Raw genomic sequence first — 13,435 nt, forward strand, 5'->3', positions numbered from 1 at the left:
GCTGAGGCAGGAATTTCAAAAATTGGAGACCAGCCTGGGAACCATGGTAGATTCTGTCTAAAAAAGGGGGAAGGGAGGTTGTTGTTTGGTAGTAAAATGCTCCTCAATTCAATCACAAAAAGAAAAAAATTCTTGTTTGTGATTGAAATGATACAATTATCAACTTAAAGTCCATAATTACTGGATCCAATGAGGAAAAAACCCTTTAATGAGAAATTGTTAGTATAATATTCATATTCTATAATTAGTAATTTTCTAAAGTAAAGATGTAGATGTTCATCATACATCAACACACATAAAGATAAACACAAACATTTCATTGTTTTTCTGGGTTGGAGCATAACTTCACAGAAAGCACTTGATTTTCCCAGTTTTGAAAGATTGGCTCCCAAAAATAAAATAGGGGGATGTCAAAGTGAACAGATAAGGGTTTGGGGGATAAATAATGTTCTTGCAGAGCATCTTCAGCAGGATTTATTGAAATATTGACAAGCAGTACTATGAAAGAGGAGTTAAGAGGAAGGTCAAGTCCAGCCAGGAGCCTGGTGGGATCATTTCTGCTGGATATGCTTGTGTATCCGTAGCAACCGCCAGTGGTATCCTGTCAAGACCCTGTACACAGGGCATACATCAAACTGAATATGGCATCTCAATAGCATTCCTGGAAAAATAGCTATCTTACATGACAATCATTATAGAATCAAAATAGAAGTATTCACTCTTACTGATCTTTACTTCTTAAAAATGAAGAAACAAAGCAGAGTGTAATGGAAATGTGTGATCAGTAGACCTTGGTGCTAATTCCTGTTTTAACACAGCATGATTATAGGCAAAATTTTTTTACCTGAATGGATCTCCATTTCCCTGTCTAAAAAGTGAGGGAACTGGATCTGACGGGTCACCACTACAATGCCCACAGGGACCAGAAGCAGCCAGGCCTTAAGATGAGAAAAGCATATGACACTGGGGTTTCTGTAGCGGTGCCAAAGACTGTGATGAAATGAAGAGTCCTCTCTGCTCCTGGAAACCATCTGTGTTCAGCTCAGGTCACCTGTCTTTATATGGAAAAATACAAGCCCTGTGTTGCCATAGTGTCCGGTTTTTCAAGAAAATATAGACATTTTGATTGGGAGGTGTCAAATATTCTAGTTTTTAAATGCTAGCAACTAATTTTAAAATAGAAAAAGAAAAAGAAAAAAGACCACTGCGAAGGCCAAATGAAACCTCTGGGTGGGGTGGGACAGAGGTTTCATCTATCATGAAATGTTCTTTCCGGTCTCTACCTGCCCCATAGTCCCACGGGTAGGTGGAGAAGAGCGATCCTGGGACTGCTGAGCACTAACTGTGCAGCTCTATCTGGTCTTCTTTTCACTGGGTTTCATTAACATGTGTATACAGTATGGAATCAGAGCCACCACAGTGGGCGGGATGGACGCGTTCTTACAGAAGGACAGCAGGTAAAACAAGTGCTCTGTGTGAGTAGGGACCTGGATGAAGTGGTAGAGCTGCAGTGTGGTCAGCGAGGTGACCACGCAGAGCAGCCGGAAGCTCAGCTTGTAGCCGTTTTCTCCTCGACAGCTCAGAAGGAACATCTCTGAGTTGATCGCAAAACCCAAGCCAAAGAGGACCCCGAGGTTTCTCACAAGTCCGGCAAAAGGTGTGGTGTCGATGTGGATCCAGTCCGGGTTTGCACACCATTTTTTGGCTATGGGCACAGACCACAGCAGGTCGATGTCCAGCAGTCTGAGAAGCAGGTAAAAGCCCAGTGCAAACAGGAAGAGGAAGAGGTTGGTCTTCAGGTACATGGCTAGGCTGGCCGTCTGGATGCCTGGAGTGTGCTCAAAGGCCTCTGCCACCAGCATCCCTGGGATTGGAAAGAGACTGGTGATGACTGTGTGCCCTCAGCCTCCTCGTGAATCAGTGGTCTCCGCATTAGGGAGCTTAGCCATTATTTTCAGTGACACAGGGCTTTACACACCTAAGTTCTATTAATTTTCTCAAGCCATATTAGGCATTAATGAAAACACATGCTTGCACCATCATCTTTTAACTAGCCCTATTCACCCAGAATTGGTTGATCAAGAGTCAGCACTGAGTGACAGTCTATTTTATAGGCAGACCATTAATTTCATCACTTACAATTAATATTTCAATTGTTATAGCCAGTTAGTATAGCAAAGGTATGAGGGGCTGAATATCAGAATGTCAGTAGTGAACACAGCTTCAGAGATACAAAACAGCTGCTAATGAACTCCAGACAAGTGATAATTGCTTCAGATGTTTTAGACAGGTTGGGTTGTAGATTACAGGGTCAATGGTAAGTATGTCCAAACCAAGCCACAAGCGCAGTGTCTGAAATGATGGTTTGAGTGTTGGACTTAACTCTCATCACCCTTCAGAAAAGCCCACTATCAGCCAGACGTGGTGGCGCACACTTGTAATCCTAGTACTTGTAAACCTAGTACTTAGGAGACAACTCAGTGAGACCCTGTTTCAAAATAAAGAATAAAAAACCAGGCTGGGGGTGTAGTTCAGAGGTAGAATGCTCTTGGGTTCAGTCCCCAGTACCGCACACACACACAAAAGAAAAGCCCACTATACAGTTATGCGTTTACAGCATTGGGTGAGACTGCCACTGTGTGTGTGCACAGTGCTGCAACACCCAAGCTCCCCAGGTAGCATTTACTCTCTAAAGCTTCACAGGGAGGATCTGACACCACAAGACAAATGAAACAAACGCTTTCAAGTGACACAGCTGGAGGTAAGGAATCATACTTACCACCAATGACTCCAAGAATAACTTGATGAGGAAAATGTGTCGCTATGAATACTCTGGAGATGCAGACACTGACTTGAATCAGCCAAAAAAGACTCCAAAGAAAGGACCAGGTCAGTCTACAGAGGAAGAACAGATACAAGTGTAGAAAACAAAGAAACTATGTCATTCATGAAAACTGGGTGGGGAGTGCAGGGGTGAAACAGATGATCCTTCTTAGAGGCATTTTCTAGCTGTGACAGAGCATGAATTTAGAGTCTTTTCTTCAAAATGTTTTCATGCGCTTTATTGGATTCAAATAGCTTTAATGGAGGCTTCTACATTTCTCAATGCATTAAATTTAACTGATGCTATTAATTAAATTAACAAATTTAATTATTTATTGTAATAAATGCTGAAAAGGAAATCAATTTGATATCATTGAAATAAGATATAGTGCTATAATGGAGAAGCATTCAGGAAACTTCAAGTTTGGGAAAATTATTAATACCTAATGATGGAGAATAAACCATACATATACATGTATATATACATATACTTATATATATTTTTTTTTTCAGTACTAGGGATACTTCCACTTCCAGTCGTCTGTGCTTTCTTTTTACTCTTTCTTTGAAGAACATATGCTGAAGAGGGAGTTTCATAGATTCTCAGGAGCCTTGGTTTCTTGTGTTTGTTTGTTTGTTGTGTGTGTGTGTGGTACTGGGGATTGAACCAGGGGCATTCTACCTCCAAATTACTCCCCCAGCCCTATTTTATTATTTTATTTTATTTTGAAACAGGGTCTCACTAGGTTGATGATAGTCTCACTACTTGCTGAAGCTGTTCTCAAACATGCAATCTTCCTATCTCAGCCTCCCAAGTGCTAGGATGACAGGTGTGCACCACCATGCCCAGATGGTTCCTTTCTTTTTTTACATATAGAAAACAAACAGCCAGCTGTGGTGTCACACACTTGTAATTCCAGTACTTAGGAGGCTGAGACAGGAGGATTGTGGGGTTCGGGCCAACCTCAGCTACTTGTATCTTGGAGGTAGAATACCACTGGGTTTCATCCCTAGTACTATAAAGAAGAAAAGAAAAAAAAAACACAAGAAAATAGGCCATATACTTTCAATTTGAAGCTGCAATGTGCAAAAAAGAAAAAAACTCATAAAAATGTTAAAATCTAAGAAATTCTTGTCAATTTAAAAAGTTAACTTTTTAGGGGAGTGGTGAGTTGGCCTGGGCCACCCTCCTCCCTCATGCCATTTTGGCATGGGGCTGTAACTATTTTCTGTATTTCTATTTTCTGTATTTCTATCTTTTTAATAAACTTCTTTAAATCTTCAAAAAAGTTAACTTTTTAAAATTAACTGAATTCTTGAATGGTTTGTTTCTGATAACCAGACCAGAATTTGGTTATAGAAAAGCAGGAATAAAGAGAAATGAGACCTTCAAAGGGGAGGTAAGTAGGGACTATTTGTAGTGGAGAAAAATGGTCAAGGACTTGTTTCTTATTCAGCAGAATGCATGATGGGTCTTAAAATTGTCTTATTTTTGGAAAAATTTTGTATAATGCTATATGTTATAGTATTTTTTACAAAAGTTAATTGACACATTTCAGATAGCCTAGCAATTTATGACAAAAATAATACCAGGATTCTTTTAAAGACAGTTAAAAGATTTCAGGAAAGAAGAGAAGGAAAGAATGTAATTCCTACAAATTGTCAATAATTTTTAAGAGCTATGGTTTTCTAAACATCAAGAAACCTATTAATATTAACTATTAGTACTCAAATTTAAGTTTCTCTCTAAAATGTTTTCAATTTAAAAGATTACATAATCTTTAAAGATAAAACACATATTATTGGTTTCAAAAATATTGGCTATTCAAAGTAGGAAGCATAGTATTACTGAATAAATGGATGCATTCCCAGGGAGTAATGATTCTTAAAATTTCCAGAACCTTAGAGCAAGGAAATGCACACACAGAAATATTTCTTATATAATATTAAATGACTTATTTATGAGCTACCAGAATAATAATTGAATTTCAGAAACCCAAAGGCACATTTAGCAAGTCATTAATCAGTTAAACATTTTCAATATAGCAATAGTTGTAAGCTAATTAAAACATTATCTTGAAGCAAAACATTAATTTTCTATTCATTCAGATCCTTTGGTTATGATAGAATAAGCACTTTTCATTCAACAACTTTTAATATTTTTATACTCTCAGGTGAATTTTCAGAAAAAAGAACTGTGTGTATTTCAAGCCATCTTATGCCAATGCTACAGAAACTATTGGCAAGCTGACCTGTGCATGGTGATAGAGAGTTTATCCATCCGCCTGACACTGTAGCTCAGGGCAGCTGTTACCATGACATACCAGACACATGACGAACCCATTGCATGGCCAGAGGGACTTCCTGCAACAAGCATCATCCATTCAAAAGGTGGTTAATTAAGTATCAAGATCAAAAGTGGACACTAAAACAGTACATTTGCTATGAAAATTACAAATAACTCAGGAGAAAGACCACAGGGCACAGGGCGTTTGTAATGTTTAGAAGAGAAAACTGGCTGGGCATGGTGGTGCACGCTTGTAATCCCCGCGCTTGGGAGGTGGAGACAGGATCACGCAGGTTCGAAGCCAGCCGCGCTGGCTTAACAGACCCTGTTTCCAAATTTTAAAAAAGTATAAAAATAGGTCTTAGAGTGTAGCCTGGAGATAGAAGGGTTTCCAGGAACCCCAGTACCACCAGAAGAAGAAGAAGAAGGAGAAGGAGGAGGAGGAGGAGGAGGAGGAGGAGGAGGAGGAGGAGATAATATAGAGAAAACTAAGGCAAATCGAGTCAAACTAAGACTCAAAAATAGTGCTTAAAAAATTCATAGGTTTTCAAGCTCAAGAAATTCTAGAACTCAATATATTCCGGGTAATTAAGAACTATACAGAAAAATAAAAATAAAAACATTCATTTTAAAGGAGAGAGAGAGAGAAAAAAAGAACTATACAGTTGGGTGTGGTAATCCCAGTACTTGGGAGGCTGAGACAGGAGAATCATAGATTCGTGGCCATCCACCCTCAGCTACTTAGTGAGGCCCTACACAACTTAGTGAGACTCTGTTTCAAAATAAAGAATACAAAATAGGGCTGGGGGTGTAACTCTGAGGTAGAATGCCCCTGGGTTCAAATCCTGGTACTGCAAAATAAATAAATAAAAAAACTCTATGTGCTCTGCCACTGAGCTATAAATCATTAGTACCCCCATCCATTTTATAGTCTTCTTCAGTAAAGATTACACTCATACATAATCTTACTTATAATAAAAAAGGAGTTGCCCAAGAGGCTTACTTGTACACTACACATATAAGAGAAAAGATGTAAAAAAAATTATCCTAAAGTTAGTCTTTACTGGCATTAGTAATATTGGGAAGCCCTTACTTTTCATATAGACAATTTGTCTATTCCAAGGATTCTCAGAAGACCTGCAGTAACTTAAAATTTTCTCAGCAGCAGATAAATCAACACTTCTAAGATTTTAGTATAGTTCTTTGGGAATGTACTCTACCTGTTTTCGTTTGTTTTAGTATCAAACCATTACATTGTTCCAAACAGTAAATGCCTAAATATAAAATCATCTTGAGTATTTTTTCTTTCTATCCTTTCACAAATAACAAAGTGGAATTTGATTATTCATAAAATATCTTTCATTTCTCATAAGCAATTTTGCTGCTTATGAACATTTAACATCCTCACATAACATTTTCTTTAACACCTGAGATGATCTATGCATTAGTAGGTGTTAGTAATCATACGTAATCACTGGCTGCTGTAATAACATCAGTTACTTGAAGCTACTTAATTCCTTACCTGGACCTGTTTCACATGTAGTAGGGAACTGTTCAAGGCATGGGCTTGAGTGATTTGGGTAAATCTGAGTTTCTTGGACCCACCAGTAAGGCCGGTGACCAAATAATATCCTGTATTTAAAGAAATATCAATAGACATATATTTTAAATGCAAAAATATTACACATTTTGAAAAGAGCTACCTATTTTTTTCTATAAAAATAACTTAAGCAGAGGATTGATAGGAAAAGTTCATGATGAGAGACTCTCAAAGAACTTGGGTTCTCATTATAGAGGACAGTAGTCATCTGGGGTTTGGCACCTTAGTCTCCCATGACACAAGGACTTTTTTCCTTATAGAAAAGTCCTGTGGGTGCTTTGGGTAAGTCGACTTATAATATCAAAGTTGCCCTTAGAATCATCAATCCATTCATAAGGGTGATTGTCTTTTAAACAAGTTCTTGGTTAATCTCAGAATACGTGTCCTAGGGTTTTGAAATTTATTTTAAGTCAAAGTATACATTTCTATACTTTTTGTAAGCCATACTGATGACTGTGCTGTTTTAAGTTAACTGGTATGTTTGAAAGCTTTTTTCAAGTAAAACTATACACATCTAAAATTTGATTAAGCCAAAGGTACATATTTAAGAATACATTTTAGGAAAAATAAAACAAAACAGCAGTCTTACCATTTAAATATAAGATTGAACCAGTCCCCAATAACTGCTACCCATATTATCTTGGTCCCAACTGTCTGATTAAGTTGAAACCATAGTGGAAAATAAATAAAAAAGATATTCCGGGGGTCTCCAACATTGGACATAAAGTTTAAAAAGTCATAGTAAGCTCGGTAGTCCTTCTGCAAATGCTGAATAATGAGCACACCATTTCTATGAAGGAAATCCATCTTGAAAAGAATACAGTTGTAAATACAGAGCAATTGGAGCTGATGTGCTCTGAACCCCACTGTCTTTATACAGGGAGCCTTGCAGATTGCTGAGCCGTTACTGTGACATGTGATGCTGACCATCTGTGGAGAAAGCACGTTGGTCTTCCCCTGTTGAAAGTACATCTATTATTTTAATTGGTGGAAAAGAGGTGAAGTGCATGCTGATCTGTAGCAGTTTAAAGGGAGATCTGGATAGAAGCACAATGAATTTCTTATGCAACCTCCTGTTTGCGTGAACAGTTGGATCATGTTTGTTTGAAAATTTTCACACAGTTCATTTCCTTCAAGGGCGGGCATTAGCAATTTCTGTGCTTGGCTAGAAAACCATGCAAATAATTATTGCTTGTCAAATAGCCTTGAAAGTCATACATTTTAATTTAAGACAGACTGTGGCTGTCTGACTATTGGGTCTTGGAGGAAAATGGTAGAGTAATATCTGGGCATGAAAAATTTATATTATAGGACAAGATTATTTTCTGATCACAAACTATTAAATAAAAAGTTTGGTATTTATGTATTATAAAGAGGAAAATAGACTATATGGAACATGAATGGAAATAGGTAGGATGTATTAAATTTGGAAAAACGCATTGCTTTTTGACTATGAAGTGTTTTTTAAAAAAAAAAGCAGAATTAGAGGTCATTGAGGTGGCAGAAATGTGATAGGACTGAGTTGTTATATGGTTGACTGGAGAATACAGTTGAGAGGATTAGAAATTGCTCCTGTGACAGAGATAAGAATAGACTTCAAAGGACTTTTAACCAATCAGGAAGATAGTTGGTTGAAAACAGTGTCCAGTAGAAGTGGGAGGCATCCAAACAAAATGGAAGCTGGGAATGAACAGAGGTCAGCTCCGAGACCTAGGATGCCGCTCAGAGTGAGAGGCTGGCGATCAAGAGTTAAGTTCTGTCCCAGAGGGATTAGCAGGCAAGCAATTAGGCCCCAACATGTGGCGGAAGGTGGAACTAGGTGAGGTATTTTTATCTCACTGTTTAGGTTGTAGTTTTAGCTACAAAAGTACAAAAGCAAAGCCTCCCTCATGAGAAAGCCTCTTCCCAGGCTCTGAAAATCACCCTAAACTTCTCCTGGAGTTGTGTCAGTTCATGGCAGCAAAGTTATGGGCATCCTATTGGTACCTTCCATGCCTCTTTTTTTTTTATTGGTGCACTGTATTCATACATCATAGTGGGATACAAACTTTTGTAGACATACATGCACACATCACCCAGTCAGCCCCCACCCCATTCTCTCCCCATCCCTCCTTCCCATGCTTGGCTTAGTGGTTGACATCTAGTATTATAGCAATTTATCCAAAATTAAAAATGATAATCTCACATAACAGTTTCATTTGTCTGATACCAAGCTTTTGATGACTTAAAGATAACATTTCAATATTTGTTTTTGCTTTCTTTCTTACCAGAGAATATTTTTTTCTATTTTTTAGGTGAAACTATCATATATTTATATATTTATTTTTCAGAAAAAAATCTATCCTAATATGGAATATGGATTCTAGATACCCAAAACGATCTTGAAAAGGAACAAAGCTAGAAGATATATATTTTCTCATTTCAAACCATATAAAGCTACAATAATTAAAACAGTGTAGTACTGTTCTAAAGGCAGATATATAAACCATTGGAGTTAAATACAAGCCTAGAGCTAAATTCTTCCCTATATTGTCAAGTTATTTTTGACAAGGTTTCCATGAACATTTGGTGGTGGAAATAATAATCTTTTAACTAAATATTGTTGAAAAATAATAATTACATGGAAAAGAATAAAATTGGACCCTTACCTAATCCCATATACAAGTATTAACTCAAAATAAATAAAAGACCTAAATATAAATCTTAAGACTATAAACTTTTAGAAGAAAATCTGGGTCATAAAACCTCACAACATTGAAATTGGCAGTGATTTCTTGGATATGATTTCAATGGCACAGGCAACAGAAGAGTATACAAACTCCCTAAAAAATAAAAAAATTGCATATCCAAAGACAGTGTAAACAGAGTTAAAAGTTACTAATAGAATTGGATAAAATATTTCCAAATGCTATATCTGAAGGTATATTAATATTCCAACTAGAAATCCTAAAAATTAACAACAATAAAGGCAAACAATACCATTTAGAGATAGGTAAAAGACTAACATAAATAATGAATCTCCACAGATAACCAATCTTAGTTGTCTGTTGGATGGAAACTCTTGTTTCTCTGGTTCTGGTGTGTGTTACCTATTTCTTCTTTGTAGTTAATCTCTTTGAGTATTTTCTCTAGCGCTGGTTTTGAAGACATAAATTCCTTCAGTTTCTGTTTGTCATGGAAGCTTCTTATTTCTCCATCTAATTTGATAGAAAGTTTTGCTGGGTAGAAAATTTTTGGCTGGAAGTTGTTTTCTTTCAGAGTTTGGAATATGTTACTCCAAGCCCTTCTGGCTCTCATGACTTGGTTTGGGAAGTCTGGAGTGATTCTAATTGGTTTGCCTCTGAATGTCACTTGGCCCTTTGTTTTTGTTGCCTTTAAGATTCTTTGCTTGGCTTCCACATTGGTCATTTTGACAATTATGTGGTGTGGGGATCCTCTTCTCCAATCCTGTCTAAAGGGAGTTCTATAAGTTTCCTGGATCTGTGTATCAACCTCTTGCTCTATGTTTGGAAAATTTTCTGCTATTACTTCCTTGAAGAGATTTTTGATCCCTTTGGTTTCACTTTCTTTTCCCTCCTCTATTCCAATTATTCTTAGGTTAGCTCTCTTAAAATGGGCCCATATTTCTTCAATGTCAGATTCCTGCTGTTGGATATTTTTTTCTAGATTAGAAACTATGCGTTCATTTCTGGAATGATCATCTTCTAAGAGCAAGATTCTGTTCTCCATGTGGTCTAATCGGTTGTTCATGCTTTGAATTGAGGCCTTTACTTCATTAATTGCATCCTTTATCTCTTTTTGGCTCTCTCTGAGTTCTTTTCGAAGCACCTCTATTATTTCTACAGTTATTTTCCTGATTTGATCTTCTAGAAATCTCTGATTTTCTGTTTTATCGGGTTCTGATGTTGTGGGGTTGTGGGCATTCATTGCTCCAGTGTTATTCCTCTTTCCCATGATTTCGGAAGTTTGTGCCTTCTCTGGCTTCTTCCCTGGGTCACTACGGCTTCACTTAAGGTGCTCTGGATCTCGAGTCTGTAGTATCTCAGACCCCACTACTCCTTTACTGGGTTGTATCACAGAGTCTCCGACCCAGGGAGTCGATAGAGGCTGCTTTAAACTATGGGGGGTGCCAGGTTGCATGTTCTCCTATGGTGTGATATCTCTGCCACCGCCACTCCCCCACTGGGTCAAGTCCCAAGGAGTACAGTACTGGGATTTCTCCTCTGGGGCCCACAATTTGACTCACTGTTCTTGAGTTCGCAGATGTAGCTGTACTGGACTCGGTGAATTCGCTGCTGCTGCGGCCAGTGGCAATATGGTGCCACTGCTACACCCTTGGCCATGAGGCTGGCTTATTTCTTCTTGGTTTTGAGTTCCACTCTGAGTCCCTGAAGCGTGTGCTGAGCTCAGCTACTGGGAGCTTTAGATGTTCCCTGCCCTGCGCTGAAAAATCCCGCCTGGCTGGTCCACAGCGGCTCACCTTGGCTTGCTGTAGCCGTCCGGTGAACTCGCCGATTCCACCGGCAGTATGGCGCTGCTGCCGCGTCCTCAGGCATGAGGCCGGTGTATCTCCTCTGTGGCTCTGAGCTCTGTTCTCAGTCCACTTTCTCTCTGGAGCCTGGTGATTTTTTTGTTTCTCTGGTGATGGTGTTTTCTGGCTATGAAAGGCACTGATTTTGTGGTAATGGAGATTGGTTGTTAGTGGGGCTCTTAAGCCCCGCTTTTCTTGGTCGCCGTCTTCCCGGAAGTCCCCTTCCATGCCTCTGTTTCCCCCTACTGGAAAAAATGTGTCGACTATTAAAATATTTCGGGTGCCTTTAAAAAATTGCCACACCTTTGTCTCATTCCAGATCAATTCAATGTCTGATTATGGGCCCTGAGCATTGGAATGACTAAAGGACTTCCCAAGTGATTCCTATGTGGCATAGGGGTATAGAATCTCTGTGCTGGGGAAGTTTGTAGGAGGCATTAGCCTTGCCAACCAGAGTCTATGCTTCTGCCCTTTTAGCTTTGCATATTCAGGTTCTGTAACTTCCATAATCTCTTTAATGAGCCATGAGGAAGGACAGGACTTCCCTTTATTCTTTTCCAAGAAGGGTTTGAGCTACATAATTCATGATATTCATTTTTTTCAGAAGTGTCTTGTCCTTTAATCTTGGTGGGAATGATATTAAATACATTTTGTCTTATAATTAAAAATTAAACGCCATGTTCTTTCATTTCTCCAGTCTGTGGACTGTGATGAAGTTGGCAACACATTAGCTTCTCTGAGGGCTATCTGGTTCCGCCGTCTGTAGGGTAATTAACAGAAGCAAAAGCCCCTTGATTTCATTTGCCTTTTAACAGGACATGCTAAGTCTTTCTATCCCTCATAACTTTTAATCGTTTCATATCTTACCTCTGTGCACTTCCTCAGAACTGCCTTCTCCAAACAGATCTCCTTACGCCTCTGACAAACATCTTTTCTCTCAGGGGGTTATGCTCACTCACGAGGGCTGTCCTTACACAGAATCAGGCTGGGTGGCCAAAACAACAAAACTTACGGCAGCCCTGAGTTTTTACAGGGTCTTTCTTGCTCTCCCTCTCCTCTCCCTTCCCTCTACCCTCCCCCTCCCTATCCCAGCGATGTCTTCTCAAAAGGATACCAGTCATACTGGATTAAGGCCCACCCTAATGGCCTCATTTTAACTTCATTGCCTCTTTAAGGGCCCTGTCTCCACATACAGTCACATATATTCTGACATGCTGGGGTTTAGGACTTTGACATACAAATTTAAGCACAGCTTATAATTGTATACTTATTTTGAGCTTATTTAGTTCATATCTCTTGTTTGCAGTACAGTATAAGCTCCATAAAATAGAAGCTCAGGGTCTGCTTTGTGTAGCAGCCAAGAGCATGGTACTGGCCCACACAGGGGCTGAAGTCCTGACGCTGGTGAGGATCACATGCACCCCTGGAGGAAGACTGTTACTGAGAATTGAGAGTGTAATAACAATTTTATATTATTTTAGTTAAAGAGAGGCCCCTAATATTACAAGAGCTTTAGATCTTGCAAAACCTGGCACTCCTCCTGGGCCCATTGCTTATTCAGTAAATGTTTATTGAATGAATGAATTACTAAACAAAACTGAATCCCAATAGTAACTTATAAAGGAAAAAATGCTAGTTACAAATTCAAATACCTAGTCCAAATTCATCCACCAGAGTTGCTGTGGCTTAGGTACTCATCGTATGTGTGCCACAGGAGAGAAATGCAGGAGCTTAGTTCTTCCTAGTACTGATAATCTTCCAGTAAATCTCTTCTCTCTAATAACAGAGACTCTTGGACTGAGTCATTTCAAAGTCAAGGTTGTTAAGAGTTCCAGGTGTGTCCAAAGTCAGGTCACCACATGATGGAACAAAGTCACACTTGAACTGCATAGACCAAGATACACTGAGGTACATCTCCCTCTATCTTCACCCATTTTGTGAAGTTTCCTTTCTCCATGGACCACCTGCCTTCTGTCACCTGCATGCAGATTTCCAGACTCACTCCAGATCATATGACCAGATATTTTGGACATGAGATCCAGATATGTGCATCTTAGCTTTCTACACAGTGTTTATACATATCAAATTTTAGAAGTTCTGTCTTAATTCTTCCCTTCTTTGATGCAGGCTATCTACATCCTGCCTGTACCTCCTGCCTGGACTCAACTTCTGCCTCAAGGCATTGTTCCTCACT

The 13,435-nt window shown here is 38.9% G+C and overlaps 1 protein-coding gene across 1 annotated transcript; it reads right to left on the reverse strand.

The window, feature by feature from the left end:
- Positions 1–1,352: 1,352 nt before the first annotated feature.
- Positions 1,353–7,640, reverse strand: G6PC2 (glucose-6-phosphatase catalytic subunit 2; the record flags this gene model as incomplete). Its single annotated transcript, XM_080689382.1, has 5 exons — positions 1,353–1,864; positions 2,780–2,895; positions 5,076–5,187; positions 6,633–6,742; positions 7,300–7,640. The coding sequence occupies 5 exons, from the start codon at positions 7,638–7,640 to the stop codon at positions 1,353–1,355; spliced, it is 1,191 nt and encodes a 396-aa protein (XP_080545508.1).
- Positions 7,641–13,435: the final 5,795 nt, after the last annotated feature.

This window comes from Muscardinus avellanarius (assembly GCF_963383645.1).
Source record: "Muscardinus avellanarius genome assembly, chromosome: 2".
Taxonomy (NCBI): domain Eukaryota; kingdom Metazoa; phylum Chordata; class Mammalia; order Rodentia; family Gliridae; genus Muscardinus; species Muscardinus avellanarius.